This window comes from Lipotes vexillifer, unplaced genomic scaffold, assembly GCF_000442215.2.
Source record: "Lipotes vexillifer unplaced genomic scaffold, Lipotes_vexillifer_v1.1 scaffold1129, whole genome shotgun sequence".
NCBI lineage: Eukaryota > Metazoa > Chordata > Mammalia > Artiodactyla > Lipotidae > Lipotes > Lipotes vexillifer.
This window is the reverse complement of record NW_006789022.1, coordinates 4307436-4327341: the sequence shown is the minus strand read 5'-3', so window position 1 is coordinate 4327341 and position 19906 is coordinate 4307436. Positions and strand designations below refer to the sequence as shown.

Genomic DNA, 19906 nt, shown 5'->3' with positions numbered 1-19906 from the left:
TTACAGACCATCTCTTGTAAACTTTTCTCAATTCCCACCGCGAGTACTTTGTCTTCTCAACTCCCATACACGTCTCGGGTCACCTGGTGATCATGTTTCATCTTCCTGTCTCACTTATGCTCCTTGAAAGGAGCCTCTAGTTCCGATTAATTTTGGTGTCTTCTAACTACCTGGTTCATAAATCGGAGGCACAAAACCCCCTACTACCCTCCCCTCCGCAAAAAAAGGCTGCTTGCTAGACAGAAGACCCCAAACCCCACCGTGCATTTGCATAGCACTGTCGTGCACACCGTTTCTCATTTTCAGACCGTTGTTAGTAAAGAGAATCTTGGGGCCGGGGCCTCTTTGCCAATCCTGCGGTCACATTACCACTACTGGCTACACTCAGACGACTCATTGTAAACCTGGGATGGGGAAGCCCAAGCGCCGCTCCCGCCCCCGGGGTCCTGAGGACAACTGCTCGGTGGGCGGCCACTGTTCTCTCTCAGGTCGGCAGCCGAAACCCCAGCAAAAGCAATTTGCTGGCACGCGCGAACGGCACCGAGACATCCCAGGCACCACGTAACCATAGAGTGAGGTAGGCGGGTAGAGAGGCCAGAATAGAGGGCCGCTCCGTCCCCAGCTTCCGGCAACGCCTCGCTGCTCCAGGAGTAGCTGTAGCCGCGTATGCAGTTTCCATGGGGACTGAAGATGGCGCCGCGAGGTGAGATTCCGGAGGTGTGTGAGTCGCTGGTCCTGCTCTCCTCAGTACCCGCCCCCCCCCAACCTTCTCTCCCAGTGCTCGACCTAAACCCTTCCTTCTCGGGTGTTAGGGACATCACTCCTCACTTGTCCAAAGCAGGGTTTGGCGGACTCACCCACCCGGAGTGCCTGAAGGTCTCGAGGTGCGGGTCTCAGATACCCCCAAATCCTTGGCTGGGCCTATTCTAGGCCAGCTCAGTTGCGAATTTGCAGCGTGACTTCAAACAGGCCAGTGCTGGTCTCTGAGCCCCAATTTCCCTTCCCAAATAGTGACGAGGTTAGATCTTAGAGAGGCTTTGACTTTCAGCCCCAAAGCCGAAGGAGTCGAGTTTGACGGTATTCCGGAAAGAAGGGGATTGAAGGAAACCCCCCTCCACACCGTATATACACACGTACTCCTCATCAGCAATCAGAAGTGCGCCCAAGTGGCCCTTTCCACTAGCTGCGACCTCGTGTTTCCTCCAAGTTAGGCACAGAACCATTGAAATAACTGAGGTTGAGCTGCCCTCCAGCCCATCTCTTTTCTCTGTGCTCATATTTTCAGGTAAACGGTTGTCCTCCACCTCCTTGGAAATCCTGTTCTTTCTGAACGGGTGGTGTTATGCTACCTGTTTCCTGCTGGAACTCTTCGTATTTCTGTATAAAGGTAAGGCCTGGGGTTTGACTCCCCTTGCCCCAACATCCCTTCCCTACTTCAGCCCAGAGCCAGCTGCCACCGAAAGCCTTCTTGTTTTTCATTCTTTTCTGCCCCCTGGGGCTCCTCTTTGCTGCACGGTGGAAGTCTCTTCATCAGGTGACTTCCTTGAGAATGATTTAGTAAGAAGCCCCTCGGCAAGATTTTCTTGAGTTTGGGAAATATGGACTTCTCCATTCTGCCTCTTTCCCCATCCCCTCTTGGCTGAACTCCACTTTAAGCCCATTGGTGACCTTCAGCAGCCTGTGTACCCATGTACGTCTGATTACTGTGGAGAGCAGAGTCCCCACAGACTCTCCGAGTTAGGAGTAAAACCCCGTAATAACGAGCCTGCCTCTAATAGACGTAGCCGTACCAGGAGTTAACAGATCCTGCAGCAGGTTAACAGATCCTGCCCACATCTCACTAAGTAGTTCATGGAACGCTGATAAGACTCGTGTTCTCTTTATTCCCAGGTGTGTGGGAGTTCTTGTGTGTACTGTTCTATGTTGTTTGCAAGCTCTGACTTTTGTATTGGCAGGTCTCCTGCTACCATATCCAACAGCCAATCTAGTACTGGATGTGGCGATGCTCTTCCTTTATCTTGGAATTGAAGTAATTCGACTGTTTTTTGGTGAGTGTTGTCCAGAGAATATTTCCATTCCTTATGAGACAAGCTGGTATCTGTAACCTGATTAACAAGGAAAAGTTTCAATACATAACCTAGGCTCACCATAAGAGATTGGATCTGGTGGTATATCCTGTTACCCCCTCTCTAAAGTTTCAAGCTGCTTCATATTTGGGGTCAGGATTTATCTGTCTGTTGCTCTGCAGGGCCAGAAGTAGGTGGTGACATGAGATATTAGATAATTCCTTCCCAGTTGTCTAACTGCTACAAGAGTTCCTGGTTCCTCTCACTGGTTTGCTTGGGAGAATAGATTCATTTGTAACTCCATGTCCAGGGCAGTAGACGCCTATCCAGGGCAGTAGATGCCTGCACAGGTCAGCACTAAGATCCCCTCCACTTCTCTGAATAAGGATTTCTCTAGGACAAGTTTTATATCCCCAGAAATACAGAGCAAGCCCTTATTAGTTAGAATATCTCATCCTTGAAAACGGTGTTAAAACACACACTGAGGGGAAAAAAATAGTTTCAACACATATAACAAAGGATAAAGAAGGCTCACATAAAGTGCTAAGAAAAAAACCTAGTTTTAAAAATGAGCAAGGGGATTGACATATATACACTACTGATACTATGTATAAAATAGATAACTAATGAGAACCTACTGTATAGCACAGGGAACTCTACTCAATGCTCTCTGGTGACCTAAATGGGAAGGAAATCCAAAAAAGAGGCTACACATGTATACATACAGCTGATTCACTTTGCTGTGCAGCAGAAACTAATACAACATTATAAAGTAACTATACGCCAGTAGAAATTTAAAAAAAAATTATCACTAGCAAAAAAAAGAAAAAATTAGCAAGGGACGCTAATGGGCAATTCACATAAGAATAATCACAAAGGACCAATACACATAATAAAATGCCCAGACTCACTAACAAAAAGCAAATTGAAAAAACAAGGTAACATTTTCACCCATCAGATTAAAAAGGTTTCCAAATTCCCAGTATTCGAATGGCTGTGAGGAACAGGTCTCTATGGTCTCACACTTTTGTGGGTATTTATATTCCCACACCCTTTGGGAATATAAATTAGTACAACCTTTTTGCTAATAGTTTTACCAGGTAAAATTCGTATTCTTAGACCTAACAATTTCCCTTCCAAAACGGTTGAAAAAGACAGATACTTCTACAGATATGCTAAGACATCTGTATGAGAACATTTATTGCCATGTATATTTTTTTTATAAATTATTTTATAAATTTTATTTATTTTTGGCTGTGTTGGGTCTTCGTTGCTGCGCGCGGGCCTTCTCCAGTTGTGGTGAGCGGGGGCTACTCTGCGTTGTGGTGTGCGGGCTTCTCATTGCGGTGGCTTCTCTTGTTGCGGAGCACAGGCTCTAGGTGCGCGGGCTTCAGTAGTTGTGGCACATGGCCTCAGTAGTCGTGGTTCACGGGCTCTAGAGCACAGGCTCAGTAGTTGTGGCACACGGGCTTAAGTTGCTCCACGGCATGTGGGATCTTCCCGGACCAGGGCTCGAACCCATGTCCCCTGCATTGGCAGGTGGATTCTTAACCAGGGAAGCCCCTGCCATGTATTTTTTAACATCAAAACATTAGAAACAACCTAAACATCTGTCAGTACAGGATTAGTTAAATATATTATGGCATTGGTTCAGTGAAATTGTTCATAGCCATTAAAAAAGGGTAAGGTAGTTATGTGTGGAAAGATGTCTATGTTAAGTGGTTAAATAAGTTGCAAAACAGTATGCAGAGTATGATTCTATTTTTAGAATAATAAATAGTAATATGTGACCATACACATAAAGAAGTCTGAAACAGTATACATCATTCTGTAATAATGGCTATCTCTAAGGGCTGAGTCATGTGGTCTTTTAGTTTCTATATTTTCTAAAATTATTTTTTATATATTTTTTTCTATTTTTTGGCTGCCCCGTATGGCATGTGGGATCTTAGTTCCCCAACCAGGGATCAAACCCATGCTCCCTGCAGTGGAAGCCTGGAGTCTTAACCACTGGACTGCCAGGGAACTCTGTATTTTCTATATTAATTGAAAAGTTTTCAATGATTGTATATTATTTTTATGATTTACAAAATTTTTCCTCAAATAAAGAGCCCATTGTCCCTTGACTGGGAGCCAGAATGGAAGCAGGACCTTTCGGTGAATGACTGCAATCCTATAGCTGCTCCAAAGCCTCTAGTTTTTTTTTTTTGTTGTTTGTTTGTTTTGCGGTACGCGGGCCTCTCACTGTTGTGGCCTCTCCCGTTGCGGAGCACAGCCTCCGGATGCGCAGGCTCAGCGGCCATGGCTCACGGGCCCAGCCGCTCCACGGCATGTGGGATCCTCCCGGACCGGGGCACAAACCCGCATCCCCTGCATCGGCAGGTGGACTCTCAACCACTGTGCCACCAGAGAAGCCCAAGCCTCTAGTTTTTAACACAGTGGGACCGCATTTATAAATCTGCACATCCCCATTCAGGAGCATTTTCCTCTGCTTGCCAGTCCGTCCCATCCCACCCGCCTTTCCTCTGAGGCCAGGGAAAGCAGGCCACTTGGAGGTGATTCCATGGGCTGTGTCTGACAGGTACAAAGGGAAACCTCTGCCAACGAAAGATGCCGCTCGGTATTAGCATGGCCTTGACCTTCCCATCTGCCATGATGGCCTCCTATTACCTGCTGCTGCAGACCTACGTGCTCCGCCTGGAAGCCATCATGAACGGCATCTTGCTCTTCTTCTGTGGCTCAGAGCTGCTGCTTGAGGTGCTCACCCTGGCTGCTTTCTCCAGGTACTGCTGCTGAGGGACCATTTCCTACCACCTGAGGGTTGGATTCCCATCCCAGGGGGGGATTCATTGTTTGTCTAAAGCCTGAGGGGTCTAGAAGATTTTTAAGGGCAAATAGGGTTGTCTGTGGGACTGCCTTTCCCACTTAGGGTAGACATTCTCCTTATTCTTTGGGGCCAAGAGGCTTGGAATATAGAACAGTTCCAGCCAGCTGCTCTTATTCACTGGTCTTTTAACATTTTGTTTCTTTCTTTCTTTCTGCCATCAGTGTGGACAGGATTTGAAGTACAAAAGTTTCAGCCAGCAGCCCTCACAGGCTGAGACCACACATACCTCTGGTACTTTAGCCATACCAGTGAGAAACGGTGGGTCAAGTTGTCCTGGGAAAGGTTGCAGCTTTTCCTCAGCACAGACACCTTGGGGAACAAACCAAGCATAAGCCCACTGGGCTCCATCTTCTAAACCAGGATCATCAGTTCAAGAGACTCTTGTACACTCCAGTATAGGGAGGGGCAAGGCTGTCGCCATCCTGGCCCTTCTCAGAACCAATTAATTCCCTTCTGACCTCAGTTCTCCTCTTTGATCATCGTGGCCAGAGCATCTTGTGTGGACTGTGTAGGCTTCTTGGGCTTCCAGCAGGACCTGAGCTGCACACTCCGTGTGTGTGCTGTGCCCCATGTCCTGCAGGAGCACGGGGCACCTCAGGAGGGTGTGCTCCCAGAGTGATGCAAAAGCCGCTCATCCCATTTCTCAGAGACTGAGCTCCAGAACTTTCTCTGGAGCTCATAGTGTTATTTTTCTACTCTCATCATGAAACAAAACATTATTTTATAATAAAGATGTATTTTCTGTGGTGGAGGTTGTAGTAGCCTTTTCCTCACGGCACCCGTCCCTAGAATTTCTTCCACTTTAAGAGAAGGTAGAGACTATCCCAGCTGTTTGTTCTCGGCTGCGCTTGGTGGTTCAGTGTGGACACAGAGGCAGTGATGAAGGTGTCCCACTGAGTTTCTTCCCACAGCTCCAGCCTCAATTAATCCCTAAAGGCCCTGCCAGCTTCTGTGTCTTCTTCAGATCTGTCATCCTGCCTGCTCACATTCTTTACCTCTGCCCCAAAGCCAGCATCTTGTCTCTCATTCCTCTAACAGATAATTGTCATCTTTCCAGGGTGAGGCATGAGTAATTGGAAGAAACATATTCTAAACTTACCAATATTTTTTGGTCATTTGTTTTAAAATTTCAAGTTAATATAAAAGGAACACATACTTTTATTCTTTTTTTTTTTTTTGCGGTACGCGGCCCTCTCACTGCTATGGCCTCTCCTGTTGCGGAGCACAGGCTCCGGACGCGCAGGCTCAGCAGCCATGGCCCACGGGCCCAGCCGCTCCGCGGCACGTGGGATCCTCCCGGACCGGGGCACGAACCCGCGTCCCCTGCGTCGGCAGGCGGACTCCCAACCACTGCGCCACCAGGGAAGCCCCTATTTTTATTCTTTAAGCTGGAGGCGTGTTGCCCTAAATGAGTGAATCATTCCCTTCTCCAAGTAACCGTCTTTAAAACTATTTCTCATCTTGCATGATAGCAGCCATTTTTTAAGCCCCAAGAAGCCATCACAGAAGCCACTTTAGGAAACCCTGAGCCATATGGCCCATCTGCTATCAGGTGAACCCTAGAATATCTGCTCTTACTCAAAGTAAAGAGTAATTGGCCTTTAAGAATGTCATGCTGGTTTTTAACTGCTTATTTCCTGTGATCAGGCTCATTCTCATCCTATGTAGGTCTCCACTTTCCAAAGCACTGATGCTTTTTCTTATTTCCTAACCCTCCACGTCCTTGCCTAAGAGCTGCCTTTGGGGTCCATCCAAAGACTATTAATAGGTCTGATTAAGCGTGAAACAGTAACAAAAAACCCAATAGGAACTTCCCTGACATTTCAATCACATATCCCACTAATACCTTAATTTTCTGCTGCTTCTCACACTGCTTGTTTGTCTAGCCCTGCTTTGAAGAAATCGCTGGCATCAAACTGGAGAACTCATTCTCCATGGCCTATTTCATTTAGAGTTTCATTGGTTAAGGTCCCCCTCCCAGCAACACAGAAAAATGAATGGGAGGCTCTGTTGAAAGTTTAGAGGTGGCTTATAATTCAAAGGGGCTTTAGAGATCAACTTAATCTCATCCCCAGCTTGGCAGGTTTAGAGATGAGGAAGTAACATAGCCAAGCATCATACAACTGGTTACTAATTTGTTAGAAACTTTGTCTTATGTGTCTCAATTTGGACCAAGTAAATTCCATTCCTGAACAGGTACCATGTGAGTATAAGAATGAATGATTGAAAATGGGGCTTAGAACAGGAAGTCTTCACATTTTCTTCATGGGTATCTGGAAGCTTAGCGTGTTGTGTTTCCTAGGCGTGACTCCATAGATGCTCATTCTTCTTATTTTTATTATTTTTTTGGCCGCGCCGTGCAGCTTGCAGGATCTTTGTTCCCTGACCAGGGATTGAACCCATGCCCCCTGCAGTGGAAGTGCGGAGTCTTAACCACTGGACCGCCAGGGAAGTCCCATAAATGCTCATTCTTCTTGATGCTTGTTGGGGCCAGCTGTGTGGATGCAGTTAGTCACACCAGAGTAGAACATCATACAACAGTGGAGGATGGGAATCAGCACAGCTAGTCTTTCAGGGTTAACGTGTCAGAGGCTGTACTCACTGTAGTGTCAAGGGAAGCCACTATACCCCATACACACCTGAAGGACTAACATTCTGGGACAGTGAGAGGACTGAGCCAAGGAGCAGGCCCTGGTCACAAGAGCTGGCAGAGGCCTGCTAGGATAGCCACACTCATGCCTAGAACTGTCAGGTGACTCAGTGGTGGTCTCTAGGGGCTGAGGTCTGGCTCATTTCAGGAACACAGAGGTGACCCAGAGGTCATGCCCTTCTTATACGCCGTGGTAACCCCTAGGAGAAACTGAGGAAGTACTTGCTTCTCTAAACCAGCAGCCCTCCTGCTTTAGTTTATGTAAGTCATCTGGAGCATAACGGCTTCAGAGATTGATGCAGCCAGGAAGGCATTTTAGCAAGCATGGCGCATAACTGAAATGCAGGCAACCGTGGAACTCAACTTGAGAACACTGGTTTAAGTTCTGAGAGGCATCACAACTATTTTTTTTCCTTCAAGTTTTATAACATCATAGACCCTCAGGGAATTTCCCTTCTACTAAGGGTTTCTTGCTTTTATACTGCTCTTGCCTTTACTGGTCTCAGCAACACATTGTATGTCATCTGGTTGCTGGTTCATCTTTTTATTATGCTCTCTTGTTCACCTGACTTTTTAAAAAGCCTGCTTTCAGGAATCCCAAGGATCACCCTGCAGCACTTTGCGAAGCTTTCTAATCTGTACTTCCCTTATATTTAGATAGCACCGCAGTCTACATAACACGTTCACATTTGTTATGATTCTTCAGACCTCCCAATGTGGAAGGCAGAACAGCTATCATTTTCATCTTACAAACGAAAGAGACGGAGGTTGTGCTGCTCGTCCGTGGTTAGATAGATTTAGATGTGAAGGAGGCACTAGCCAGCATTATCTTCTAACACCTAGCAGAGGACTCTTTCCTTTATGAACTTGATGACATGGGAACTGAACTGTACAAGGTAGGACATTTATTCTGAGAATAAATCTTAGGAACCTTGAAGGATAAAAGATGACTTGGAATTAACTAGGCTGTTTAGATGGCTAAGGAAAAAAGCTAAACCTCAAGGGGCACCTCCAAAGGTTCACACGAGGTCTCCTAGGAGTAGTACCACACGCACTACACACGCCCACCGTGCAATTCCAGCTGAGAACTCAGGGATTCACACCCCTCCCAAAGCCTCTACATCAGCCCGCACCCATGTCCCAGACACCTCAACAAATCTATTCAATGCAGAATCCGTGAAACAGCTCACACCCCATTTATTATTTAAAAATATTTTGTTACAAAAGGAAAAAAAATACAATGCAGTATAAAAGATTGACAGTGTCATCAAGTTTATTACACAATTTTCAACCTATCAGAAAGACAAATCACCAACAACAGGGGGACGGGGCCTTGGCCTTTTTGAGGGTTGGGTTTTTTTCCTTTTGCTATCAGGAAATAAAACTAAAAATTGTGTCACCGAGTAAAAACAAAACAAAAATGGGGAGAAAAAAATTCTCCGGGTAAACGGCTTTTCTGGTATTCTATATATTTTTTTCTCCTTAAACTGTCACCTTACTTGGTTTTCTCTACATTAAAAAGACACCCGGAGCTGCTCTTGAGGATAAGCACATCACTTAACGCTTGGCCGGCTGGGCGGGGTGCCATATTCTGAAGTGGAGGTGGGGATGGGGTTGGGGGACAGGGGGAAAAAAGCTACAAACCTGTAGCCTCTGTCCCAAGGGAATGTGCCTCTCCAACCCTGGGGGACTCCCTCAGTGACTGAGCGAGGGCTACGTCAGAAACGTGCAGGGAACAGAGGAAGGCTTCGGTCCAGCTCAGTCTCTCCCCTCTGAGCCAGAAGGGTCTCCAGCGACCTGACATCCCACGTGCCACGTTTCCTGTTCGATGTTGCATGCCCTACAGACGCATGCGGAAGTCGCATCTGTCGCCCCGTGGGTACCGCAGGACCCTGTTGCTGCTGCTGCTTTCAGCAGCCGCCGCCTCATAATTTGGATGTTATGGGAAAAGCAATTCCATTTGCCTGTGTAGAATATGGCCCCCAGAGTGGTGGTCCTTAGAATTCTGAGCTGCGCTCATTAAACTCAGGCTCCACTTCTTCCTTGCTCCTTATCAGAGGCAGCAAGTACCTCCAGGCAGAGCGAGGGGAGCTATTAAGTCAAAATTCAAAAGGTGAAAAAATACCAAATGTGTGACTTTACCTACTAGTGCCGGGTTATCCCACAATAAGTAAAAGTATGTACCTGGAGGATGCAAGCCCATGCTCACATCAAACCTGAAAAAAGAAAAGCCTATGGAAGTAGGCCATATCCTGCCCAACTTGCCTCCTTCCCCACTCCTAGTATTTCACAAGGGTTCTTCACTGCTGAGGTCCGACGTCCCCGACTCCCAATGGCAGTACCTTCCTCTAAAACAAGGAAGCAGCCTTCTTGGGGGAAGGGCTCCACATGTGAAATGGAAAAGCCCCAGGGAAAGGGAACATCTAGTGGAGCTGGTTATTGCAAGAGGCAACTGAGCAAGAAACAGTAGAGGGTGGTAACTGGCGCTGCCAGGCTCCCCAGCAGAAAGCAACCTCATGGGCCTTCTCTGCTTAGGAGGGGCAAGTCCACTGAGCAGGCTGGGCAGCAGGGAGTTAAAAGGGTTTTAGCCCCCTGGGAGGTCAGGGAAACAAACCGTCAATAAGTAAGAGGGAAAAGCAAGAACAGGAGAAGCTTTCCATAAAGTAATTTCTGTTCTCATGGTCCCTCCTCAAAGGGCTGGGCAGGTAAAGGAGTGAAAGAAGTGGGATGTTAGCAAGGGGTCTGGACCCTCTTCGCCCCATCAAACCTAGTGCTGAGGGCGGGACCCTGGGCATATTTTGGCACACCCAGCCACTCTCCTAGATCCCACAGGGAGGATCCGTTTCCTTTGGGAAGGATGTCTTCCCATCAACCTCACCACTGAACTGCTCCTGGAGAATCAGAAACTCATACGTTTCCTTGGACAAAGCACCGTTCTCTGTGGAGACCAGGGACCTGGACATGGTTTCTTCCTGTCTGCCACCCTCCCAACCACATGAAGTCTTTAGGTTCTTTACCCTGGCAGACAGGAGTGGGACCGGGAGGGCTGCCAGGCAATCTTCAATCTTGTAGGGCAGAGGGTATTCCCTGTGGGTGTCTGAAAGGGGTTAGGGGCTTGGAGAAAGGGGAAGGGGTGGAGCGGCCTCCGTCCTTTAGTCCTGATCAAGGTGAGGAGATGCAAGTCCATTAAAAAAACATTTGCTTCCAACCAGACTCCTGCAATGAGAACATCAGAAGAGAAGAAAGAGAATACAGGTTAGAGGTTACTTTCTGATTAACAGGGGCGCATATAAATTATACTGGCATTTTCAAAAGTTAAAACGTATGAAGTAGGGGATGGAGACAGAACGCAAGCCTGGGAAAGTAAAAGACGGCAGAACTGTCTGGGAGTGTGTGGCACTGTGAGTAGTGAGGGAGTGGCTGGAGGAGGACAGAGGAAAGAGGAGCGACATTTTACTTTAAGGTTAGGGGGAAACAGAGACAATGAAATGAGGCATCAAAGCAGTTTCACTGAAAAGGAGAGACTTTGGCTGGAAACTACTACATTTCAAGAAAAGTTGCTCTAAGGGAGCATGGTGAGTTTAAATACTGTTTCAGAAAATCTATTCTGAGCAAGTCATAGCTTACCTTAAGGGGAAGGGGAAAAATCTGGAAATGGGAAGTACAATGGTAAGAAAACAAGTGTGTACATAACCAAATCCATTAACCCCCAAATACCCAAGAGGCCCGTGCAGGGAGCATGTACTTACACAAGAAAACTAAACTTTTTTCCTTCTTTTAAAGAAGCATACACATACACATAGAGCCAGAGATGTTCCAAGTACCACCACTCAAGAGATTCTAAGTCCTCCCCAGATGACAGGTGTGGGTGAGGGGCCAAGAAGCATACTAACACCAAGCAGGAGTGATGCGGTCAGGCCAGAGCAGAAAGCAGAGCACGGAGGTCAAAGAAGATCATCAGCAGTCACCATCCAAGAAAACTAAAAGCACAGTTAAGAACTTCTGCTGAGCAGTGAAGGACTGTTAAGCCACTTGTCACATCTCGACCTAACTTAAGGTCCCCAGTACACTCAGCCCTCTTTCCAACGTTGTAACATCAATCTGCAGGGGGTGGCCTGGTCAATCTTACCACACAAAATAGAACTGATAGCGAAAAGGAAAAGGGGGAATTAAATTCAGGCTTAGGATTTCTACTAACGCCCAAACTGGCAACATGGCCTATACATAAATGCTCACCTTTAATGTATGCACTTCTGTAACCTGGAGGAGCTATGCAAGAAAAACTGCATCCAGAAGCTGCCTGATCCTTCTACACTCTGAAGTGGCACCATTGCACCCTGGGGTCCTCAGAATCTGTCATGGCCTCTGGTTTCTCTAAACATCTCTGCAGGCAGGTATCTTTCTCATTTTCTATAAGAGGAAACTAAAGCCCTCAGTGACTCCTCAATTTCATACCATTTGGGTTTCCGAATCTTGACATTAGATCAAAATTGAACAGAATGCTCAGTTTTCACTGGACCAGGAGGATAGCAAGGAGGTGACAATTACTATATTTCAAGCAGGATAATGTCCTAAAATGAGACAACAGCCAACAACTACAAAAAGTTGAAGCCACAGACAACCAAAGAATATCCTCAAACTCCAAAGCGTACACACATATACCACAAGAGATGTAATTTGGGAACTGTTGCTACAAAACAAGACTCAGAGGATAACTAATGCATCAGAAGTAAACTACAGTTGACCCTTGAAAAATACAGGTTTGAACTGCGCTGATTCACTTATATGCGGATTTTTTTCAATAAATACATACTACAGTACAACAGAATCTGAGGTTGGTTGAATCTGTGGATGGAGAACTGCAGAAATGGAGGGCTGACTATAAAGTTATACTCGAATTTTTGACTACGCAGAGGTCAGCTCCCCTAACCCCTACACTGCTCAAGGGTCAACTGAGCAGCACCCAATTCTTAGAGGTTATGGCTCCATTTTGGTGGTAATGTTTGAATGTAGACAGAGGACAAAGTGGGTCAGACTTCAGGTCCCAGAGGTCGTGCCCATCCTGAGGAAGGATGGACAAAAAAGGCTGCTGTTTTTTGCTGCCCTTAGATGGAACATACCCTTTGCTCTCAGGGAACAGCTCTCCGTATAGTATAAATACTAGTATTTTCTAGCTAAAAGGTATTGTACTCAGAGCTTGCAAAGTTATCAAGGTAAATGAGGCCCAGGCACCATCTCCTCAACATGACATCTCCTAAGTCACAACTTGGTACCTGCAGATGAAGTTAAGAATCCCAGGATGAGAATGTGAGAAATGGACATTTTTGGGGGGTCAAATTCAGTTCTTTTGGACTAAATAACCAGAAGGAATAACCAACGTACCTAAAGGGGTGACTAGGAAAAGTGGGGAACTGGAAAACCTGCCTCAAGAGTTAATTTTCCTCATTTGTCATAGGCCTGCACCAGCCAAATGACTGTTTTCTGGGAACTACTGGGTTATAGGATTTTTCAGAGTTTTTCAAATTGAATCATCCTCATAATGGAAGAAAAGTCCCACTTTACAGGTGGAAAAAAAATGAAGCAAGATGACAGCTGAAGTCTCAGGTTCAGGTGTTCAATCCCCAAAGTTCTAATGATCAGAGGATCTCACAATTTTTCTATCAAAAGGCTGTCAGGAGCAAAGCCGCCAAGAACAGTGACATGCAGTTACACGTTCCGACTACTAACCTATGTGGCCCCAGAGACTATAATTCATGCTTTGCACAGACCAAGTACTACCTCCTTCGTCACCCTTATCCTAGTCAGCTCCAAAGGACACACACGGTGGGCTGCAGGATTGGGGAGGGTGGTGGCTGATACTGAACCTACAAGCAACACTAGCAACTGTGCTAGCTCAAACAAGGGAAATGCTGCTACCGCTGCAGGAGGGATGAGACCGATCACAGACCCACTCCACCCACCCTCCCGCCCACTGCCTGAGACTCAGTTAGGCCAAAGCTGTTTAAAACTCCGCTTAAGTTCATGGCAGATGACAAACAACAAAGTAGAGGGCAGTAGCCAAACATAACAAGACTCCTTTCTTATTTGTTTAGTAGGTTGTCACTAGGCAGCAGTTTACAGTCTAGCTACCGCTTGTGAACTACAGGCACTCGCAAGAAGGGGGCAGGGTTTCTTTTCCTTTCTGCATCCAGTCATCCATCTCTCCACCCCAAAGATGCCAAGCAGAACTATTCCTACTCACCTTCCACAATTACCATTACTTCAGACCAACCAAATCAGCCAAACACCAAGGACATTATCCTAATGTACTTGATGTGAAGCCACAAAATTGAGAAGAGACCCCAAAGTCACCTGGGTCATGCAATAGCCTTCAGGAACCACAAACGTACCATCCCCGCCAGAGTCTCGACTACTTTTACGGATCTCCAAAGAAACAGAGTCAACAACTGCTCTTGCTTGCTTATATACTAGAAACAATCTTTGTTGGAAGCTTGTTTTCAGTTGGGATTGCCAAGCTGGTGGGATGTAACCTGGAGCCTGAGAATGAAAATAACATAGCTGAAGCCCCTGAACCAGCCAAGCCTAACTCAACTTTTCAGTTACTTGAGTTAACGTAGTTCCCCACCCCTAACTCTCCTGCCTTTCTTTTGCTTTATTAAAAAAAAAAAAAAAAAAAAATCACTGTTATTAAGTTTTTCCAAAACAAATATATCCTGCCATTGAAATATCTTCCACAGTCTCTAAAGCTTTAAAGATAATTTTTTTCAGATCAGCTTTCTCCTCTCTGACTAAAGTATCCTGATTTTCAAAATCTTTTTAATAGATATTAATTCTTAAAAATCATTAATGTTGCACCTTGAAAACTTACAAGTAGGCAATGGTCTTACTTTTTTCTGTCTTGGTCAATTTTCCTGATTTTTTCATTTGAAAGTTTGGTGGGGTTAAAGTATAACAATGAGGGACTTCCCTGGCGGTCCAGTGGTTAAGACTCAGTGCTCCCAATGCACGGGGCACGGGTTCGATCCTTGGTCAGGGAACTAAGATCCCGCAGGCCACACGGCGCAACCAAAAAGAAAATAAATAAATAATAAATAAATAAAACATAACAATGTTAATAACAATAGCTATCATTTATTGAGAATTTACTATGTGACAGGTACTATGAGTGCTAAATGCTCTATATGGATTAGCTCACTGAATACTCAGCAATCCAATGAGACAGTTGCTTTTATTATCTCCATTTACAAATGAGGAAACTGAGGAACAGAAAGTAATATGGCCGGAGGAGCTGGAATTCATAACCTGGCATCTACCTGCAGACACTGTGTTCTTAGCCATTATGCCATGCTGTCTCAGATACCAGGTGAAAGCAGTCAATAAACAAGCAAAAATAGCTTAATCTCAGGTCCATTTCAGGGTGAGACTCCTCACAAACAAGCAGAAAACCTGCCCACCTGAATTTCTGGTTACCTACATAGGAAGTCTTCCCATACCCTTTTCTTGTTTTAAAAGGAGAGAGAGAAATCTTTACTATCAATAATTTTTCTTTCATAAGAGATCATCAACCAGCCAGCAATGGGGCTTCATCCCACCTTTCTCAGTGGTGCCGGTCCCGTTCTCTATCCCGGTGTCTCTCGTGCTCTCGGTTCCTCTCTTGGAAATAATCATCATGCCGATCTTCATTATGAAGCAGGTCCCGGTGCCTCCTGCTGCTTTCCCGGGACCGGCTTGGTGACCTCTCTCGGGACCGATGTCTTTTCCTATTAGAGGGATACTTTTCAGCCTCACTCAGAGGGCTTACCCCATTCTTTCTAAGAGTATATTGCGTTTTGGTGTCTTCTACTATTTGTCTAAACCACTCTTCTGTTACTCTATCATGGCCCCTAGTCTTTTTTGGAAAATTAATAACAATTAAACTTGTTGAGATCTTACTAACGTATCAGGCACAGTGCTAAGAGCTTTACATGCATTATCTCACCCAATCTTTACAACAGGTCTGTAAGATAAGTACTACCATTGTCCCCTTTTTAAAAATAAGAAAAATGAGGCTTGGAAAGTTGAGTAACTTCCATATTCAAGGTCATGCAGGTAGTTAGGAGCAGGACTGGGATTCAAATTCAAGAATGTGTGGCTCCAAAGCCCGTGTTCTGAACTACGTCAGTCTTTCTTCCTAAATAAGCCCACTGCCTCACCAAACACAGATTTCAGACATTACAACATTTATTAATTTAAACGTTTGATTAATTTTTTCCCCTTAAAGACATGAGGGCTAGGTCTGCTCTTTCAACTAGGTCCTTGCCAGATACCCTGGGCTCCTTTCCTCCCCCTGCCAGTCCCTGGAAGAGTGCTGCTCAGGGCTGGCAGGCTGCTGAAGCAATTATCAACTCACCTGGATGAGCTCCCGCTGGCACCCACACTGTAAGACTTGGCTTCAATGCCATGAAGACAGTCCTTAAGGGAGGAGATGAGGACACGGCAACGCTCATCATTGGCGACCCGGGACTGTTTGATAACAGCAATGGCTGTGAGCAGCGTCTCAATCGCGTCGCTGTAATCCCCTGACAGGGGATGGATGGGAAAGGCCAAGGATGAGCAGAGGCAGTAAACTAACTGATGAAAAGGAGAACTCAGGAGGACACAAACCAAGGGTAAATAGCTGTCCCACAGAACCACGGTAAAATGGATGAGGCAGAAGTGGCAGGTATAAAACTGTATGGCACCTATATTCTAGTGGTCTGGAATCAGACAGATGCTCTCAGACACTGCTAGTGGATGTATAATCCGGCACGTCATTGTCTGCGGGCTATCAGACAGCATCCACTAAAATAAAAAATGTGCATACTTTTTGACCCAGCGCATCTAAAAATTTTCTACTTCTGTTCACAAGTATATAATTTAAACACTGTTTGTTTCAGCGTTGTTTGTTGTATGAAAGAATCAAAAACAACTTAAAGTTCCTTCAGTAGGGTCTGGCTATATAAATTATGGAACATTGGTTCTACAGAATACTACATAGTCGTTAAAAAGCGTGAGGTAAATCTGTATGTAAACAAAGCAATCCATGTAAAGCACTTAGCACAGTGCCAGGCACACAGTAAGGGCTCAATAAACGTTAGGTATTAGTTGATGTAACAGATGTCCAGAATGTATTTTTAAATAGCTGTGAAACAATATTCCATTTTTGTAAAAACAATCAAAATTACATATATATTTTGCTACATGCACAGAAAAAAAATCTGAAGGATAGACACTTAATTGTACAAGGTGGTCTTATTGATGGTCCTCGTACGGAAGCCTTTCATTTATTAACACTGCATATTTCTGTCTGAATTATTTTAAATCTACAACCAAATACATATATATATATATATATACACACACACACACACACACACACACAAGTAACAGATCTAAGACATGTATGTTGTGTGCGTGCATATATATATTATATATATATATGCACACACATTATTTTTAATTATGCTGCCATCAAGAACTAGCTCCTTCATTCCTCACATCTGAGCAATGTCTGGACTCAAGGAGAGTGGTCAGGGTGGGTACTTGCACAATGCTTTTGCAAACTAAAGCTTTCTTAGCATTAAGAACAAGATAATACAAGGAAAGCATGAAACCAGGCAGGGGTCCAGTGACAGTGGACTAGCAGCTCCCCCTGTGCGAGGCAGTGAAGAACAGAACAGAGACTGTGAAGGACCTGCAATTCTGTGGAGATCTAAGAACACCAGGATTTTGGCTCTACCAGAGTAGGGAATTTTTGCCTGTTTTGTAGGCATTCAATAAATATTTGTGGTTTAAATGACTGGAATGAGAACAAAATAAAGGGAGGAGACAGAGGTTCAGTTATTGATCATCTCAGTGTGAAGGAACTGGTGAAGAACGATGATTGTTTTTCTTTATACTCTGTATATCTGACTTGCTACAATGAGCATAGATTATTTTTTAATTTAAAGAGATTTACTCAGATGTCATGAAGGTTTCTGGTGGAAAAAAAGAGAGAGAAAATATACATACTTTCTGTCTTTAGTCCACTCTGCCTTCAAATTTTGTAGTCAAAGATGAGAAATTATGGAAAACGGATGATAATAAAGTTAACTTATTTCTTAGGAGATCTGACAATCTATATTTACATTCATGTAGGAAACTCACAGGAAGAAAGTGAATATGATTAGTGCTATAATGTGAAACTTGGACCAGAACCCGGAAACTTCCTATATTCTCTTCCCTTAGGAACCAAAGGTTCTGTTCCCCTGGCTCTCAAAGGCATGGCTTCTGGTTCTGCCCACTTAATACTGACAGCAAGGCAAAAGTTAGTTGTAAGGGCATATTATGCCTTAAGATTGACACCCAACAGACTTGTCTCTTTCTAGGATAGGTTACATGGAGGCCACCAGCTCTGCCTCGACCCCCAAATGTAATCAGATTCCATATCCATCATCATCATCAGTTCTAAAAACCCAAGGTCTACACTTGGCATTGGACTCATTACATGGACACAAGATCCACTGATCAACCACTGAGATCAAGATCTCCGTGAGGCAGGAAATTCATTCTATAACAAACAACACAATGAATATTAGTTATTTATATTCTAGGCACTAAGTTGGTTTTCATGGGGCAGGTCTAGACACAGGCTAAACAAACAGCACCAGTGGAGCTCCCCAAAAGCCAGGAAACCAGGTTACCATATTGCTTTTCAAAATGTGCCACTCTTGCGAATCTACTAGTGCTCCAACTTTATCTTGTTGAATTTCTTGCCAATGGAAATGACAAAACAATGGAAAAACTAAAGGTAAGGAGAAGGCAGCAACAGTAAGGATGAGTTACCTGCACTGGCTCCAGATACAGCTTTGGAAATGGCACTGCTGGAAATTGCTCTGTTCCGCTTCATGATCTCTTCAAATTCTGCTTCACTCACTGTAGAGGGCGGAGGGCCCGAATCTCGGCTGCACACAGAAATAATACCACTCCTGACTGCCCACACCCCTTGTTAACTTTACCATACTCTAGAGTACTATGCTATTTAACCGTGCTCTCCTGTATAATGCCTTAAATGGTTCTCAGCCTGTTCACATGTTTTATATGTTCATGTTCTCTTCAGAGACAGGATTTATGTCATATACTTTTGTAATTCTGGCATGATCCAACAGTGCTAGACACTCATAGCATTCCTAACAGTGACTTATAGCACTCCATTTAATCAACTGCCTTAAAAAGGGATACGAAGGACATGGTTTGGGTTGAGAGGTAAGACGCAAACAAAATACCAAACAAAAACATTCTCTAATAGTTAACTATTTCCCAGGACTCAATACTATGACAACAGTTTCCACAAGGGAAAACACAAGAATTCAGTGCTCACTTACTTCTTCAGGGAGAACAAAATGCTTAAAACACTGTCTACCCCACTATGCCTGGCTCAGATCTGAAAGGAACAAGATGGTCCTTACCTGCCATGGTGGTTATAGGGTGCCGAGGCCTTCATGTAAGTATCTGGTGGAGGCCCCACTGTGGCATTTGGTGGGGGGAAGAAGGCTGGATTGAGGTGAAGGGCAGGTGGGATGGCCCCAGGGGGAGGTACAGTCAGATGAGGAGGTAATCGAGGAGGAGGGGGCATGAGATGCTGGTAGTGGATGCCAGGAGGAGGAGGAGGGACCCCAAAGCTTGAGGAGAGAGGTGGTGGGGGTGGAATGGGGGGTGGGGGCAGACCCATCAGGGGAAGGGCCGAAGGAGGGCGATTGAAGTAGGGCAGCACACTGGGGGGCTTATCCACACGGGCAGACGAGGGCACAAGGTTCTCAGAGGGTGTGGCCCGTCCATCAGCAGAATCACTAGAATCTCGGGAGTGGGCCCGCGGAGGTATTCCTATGAAGCAAAACAGAATTACTGTTACTGTCCAACCTTTGAACACAACCACGGGACCAGGTCATCCTTCAGCAAGTCATCTGACACCATACTAAGGAAGGTGACAGGTAGCTGAGAAGGAAGGTAAAATCACCTACTGTTTTTCTTTGGCCTCAGAGAGAAAGCTCGGAGGCCACCTAGTTAAGCCGCAAACCCAGGAAGCGAAGCACCCTGGATCTGTGTGTTGAAGATGCTCTTCATCTAGAACTCCCAGTGCTTCACATTTAAGTTACCCTTAGGTTTGTTTTCTGTTGTTAAATGTGCGGAAGGATCCTAATAACCCACGAGAAAACGGCAGTGCTGAAGTACGTTCATTACTGCTCAGCTGGATTCAAGCTGATTCGAAACCCCATTTTCTCTGGTAGGAGCTCAGGGACTCTTTCC

The 19906-nt window shown here is 45.2% G+C and overlaps 2 protein-coding genes across 4 annotated transcripts in view; one reads left to right on the top strand and one right to left on the bottom strand.

Annotated features, from left to right (window-relative positions):
- The first annotated feature begins 641 nt into the window (after nt 1-641).
- On the top strand, nt 642-5720 carry TMEM216 (transmembrane protein 216). Of its 2 annotated transcripts, none has more exons than XM_007462181.1 (5): nt 642-717; nt 1286-1387; nt 1956-2048; nt 4648-4849; nt 5115-5703. In XM_007462181.1, exons 3-5 carry the CDS (start codon nt 2003-2005, stop codon nt 5128-5130), a joined length of 264 nt encoding a protein of 87 aa, XP_007462243.1. In that variant the 5' UTR covers nt 642-717; nt 1286-1387; nt 1956-2002; the 3' UTR covers nt 5131-5703. The 2 variants fall into 2 exon arrangements, with proteins under 2 accessions (XP_007462243.1, XP_007462242.1); XM_007462180.1 differs by having other exon boundaries at nt 667-703; nt 5115-5720.
- Nucleotides 5721-8776: 3056 nt separating this feature from the next.
- Nucleotides 8777-19906, bottom strand: part of CPSF7 (cleavage and polyadenylation specific factor 7) — a 21746-nt gene continuing 10616 nt past the window's right edge. For both annotated transcript variants that reach the window (XM_007462178.1, XM_007462179.1), the window contains exons 5-9: nt 19069-19483; nt 18446-18564; nt 15993-16161; nt 15196-15363; nt 8777-10819 (exon numbers count right to left, since the gene is read on the bottom strand). In XM_007462178.1, coding sequence (XP_007462240.1) covers nt 15201-15363; nt 15993-16161; nt 18446-18564; nt 19069-19483 — 866 coding nt within the window. In that variant the 3' untranslated portion in view covers nt 8777-10819; nt 15196-15200. The remainder of the gene's footprint in view (nt 10820-15195; nt 15364-15992; nt 16162-18445; nt 18565-19068; nt 19484-19906) is intronic.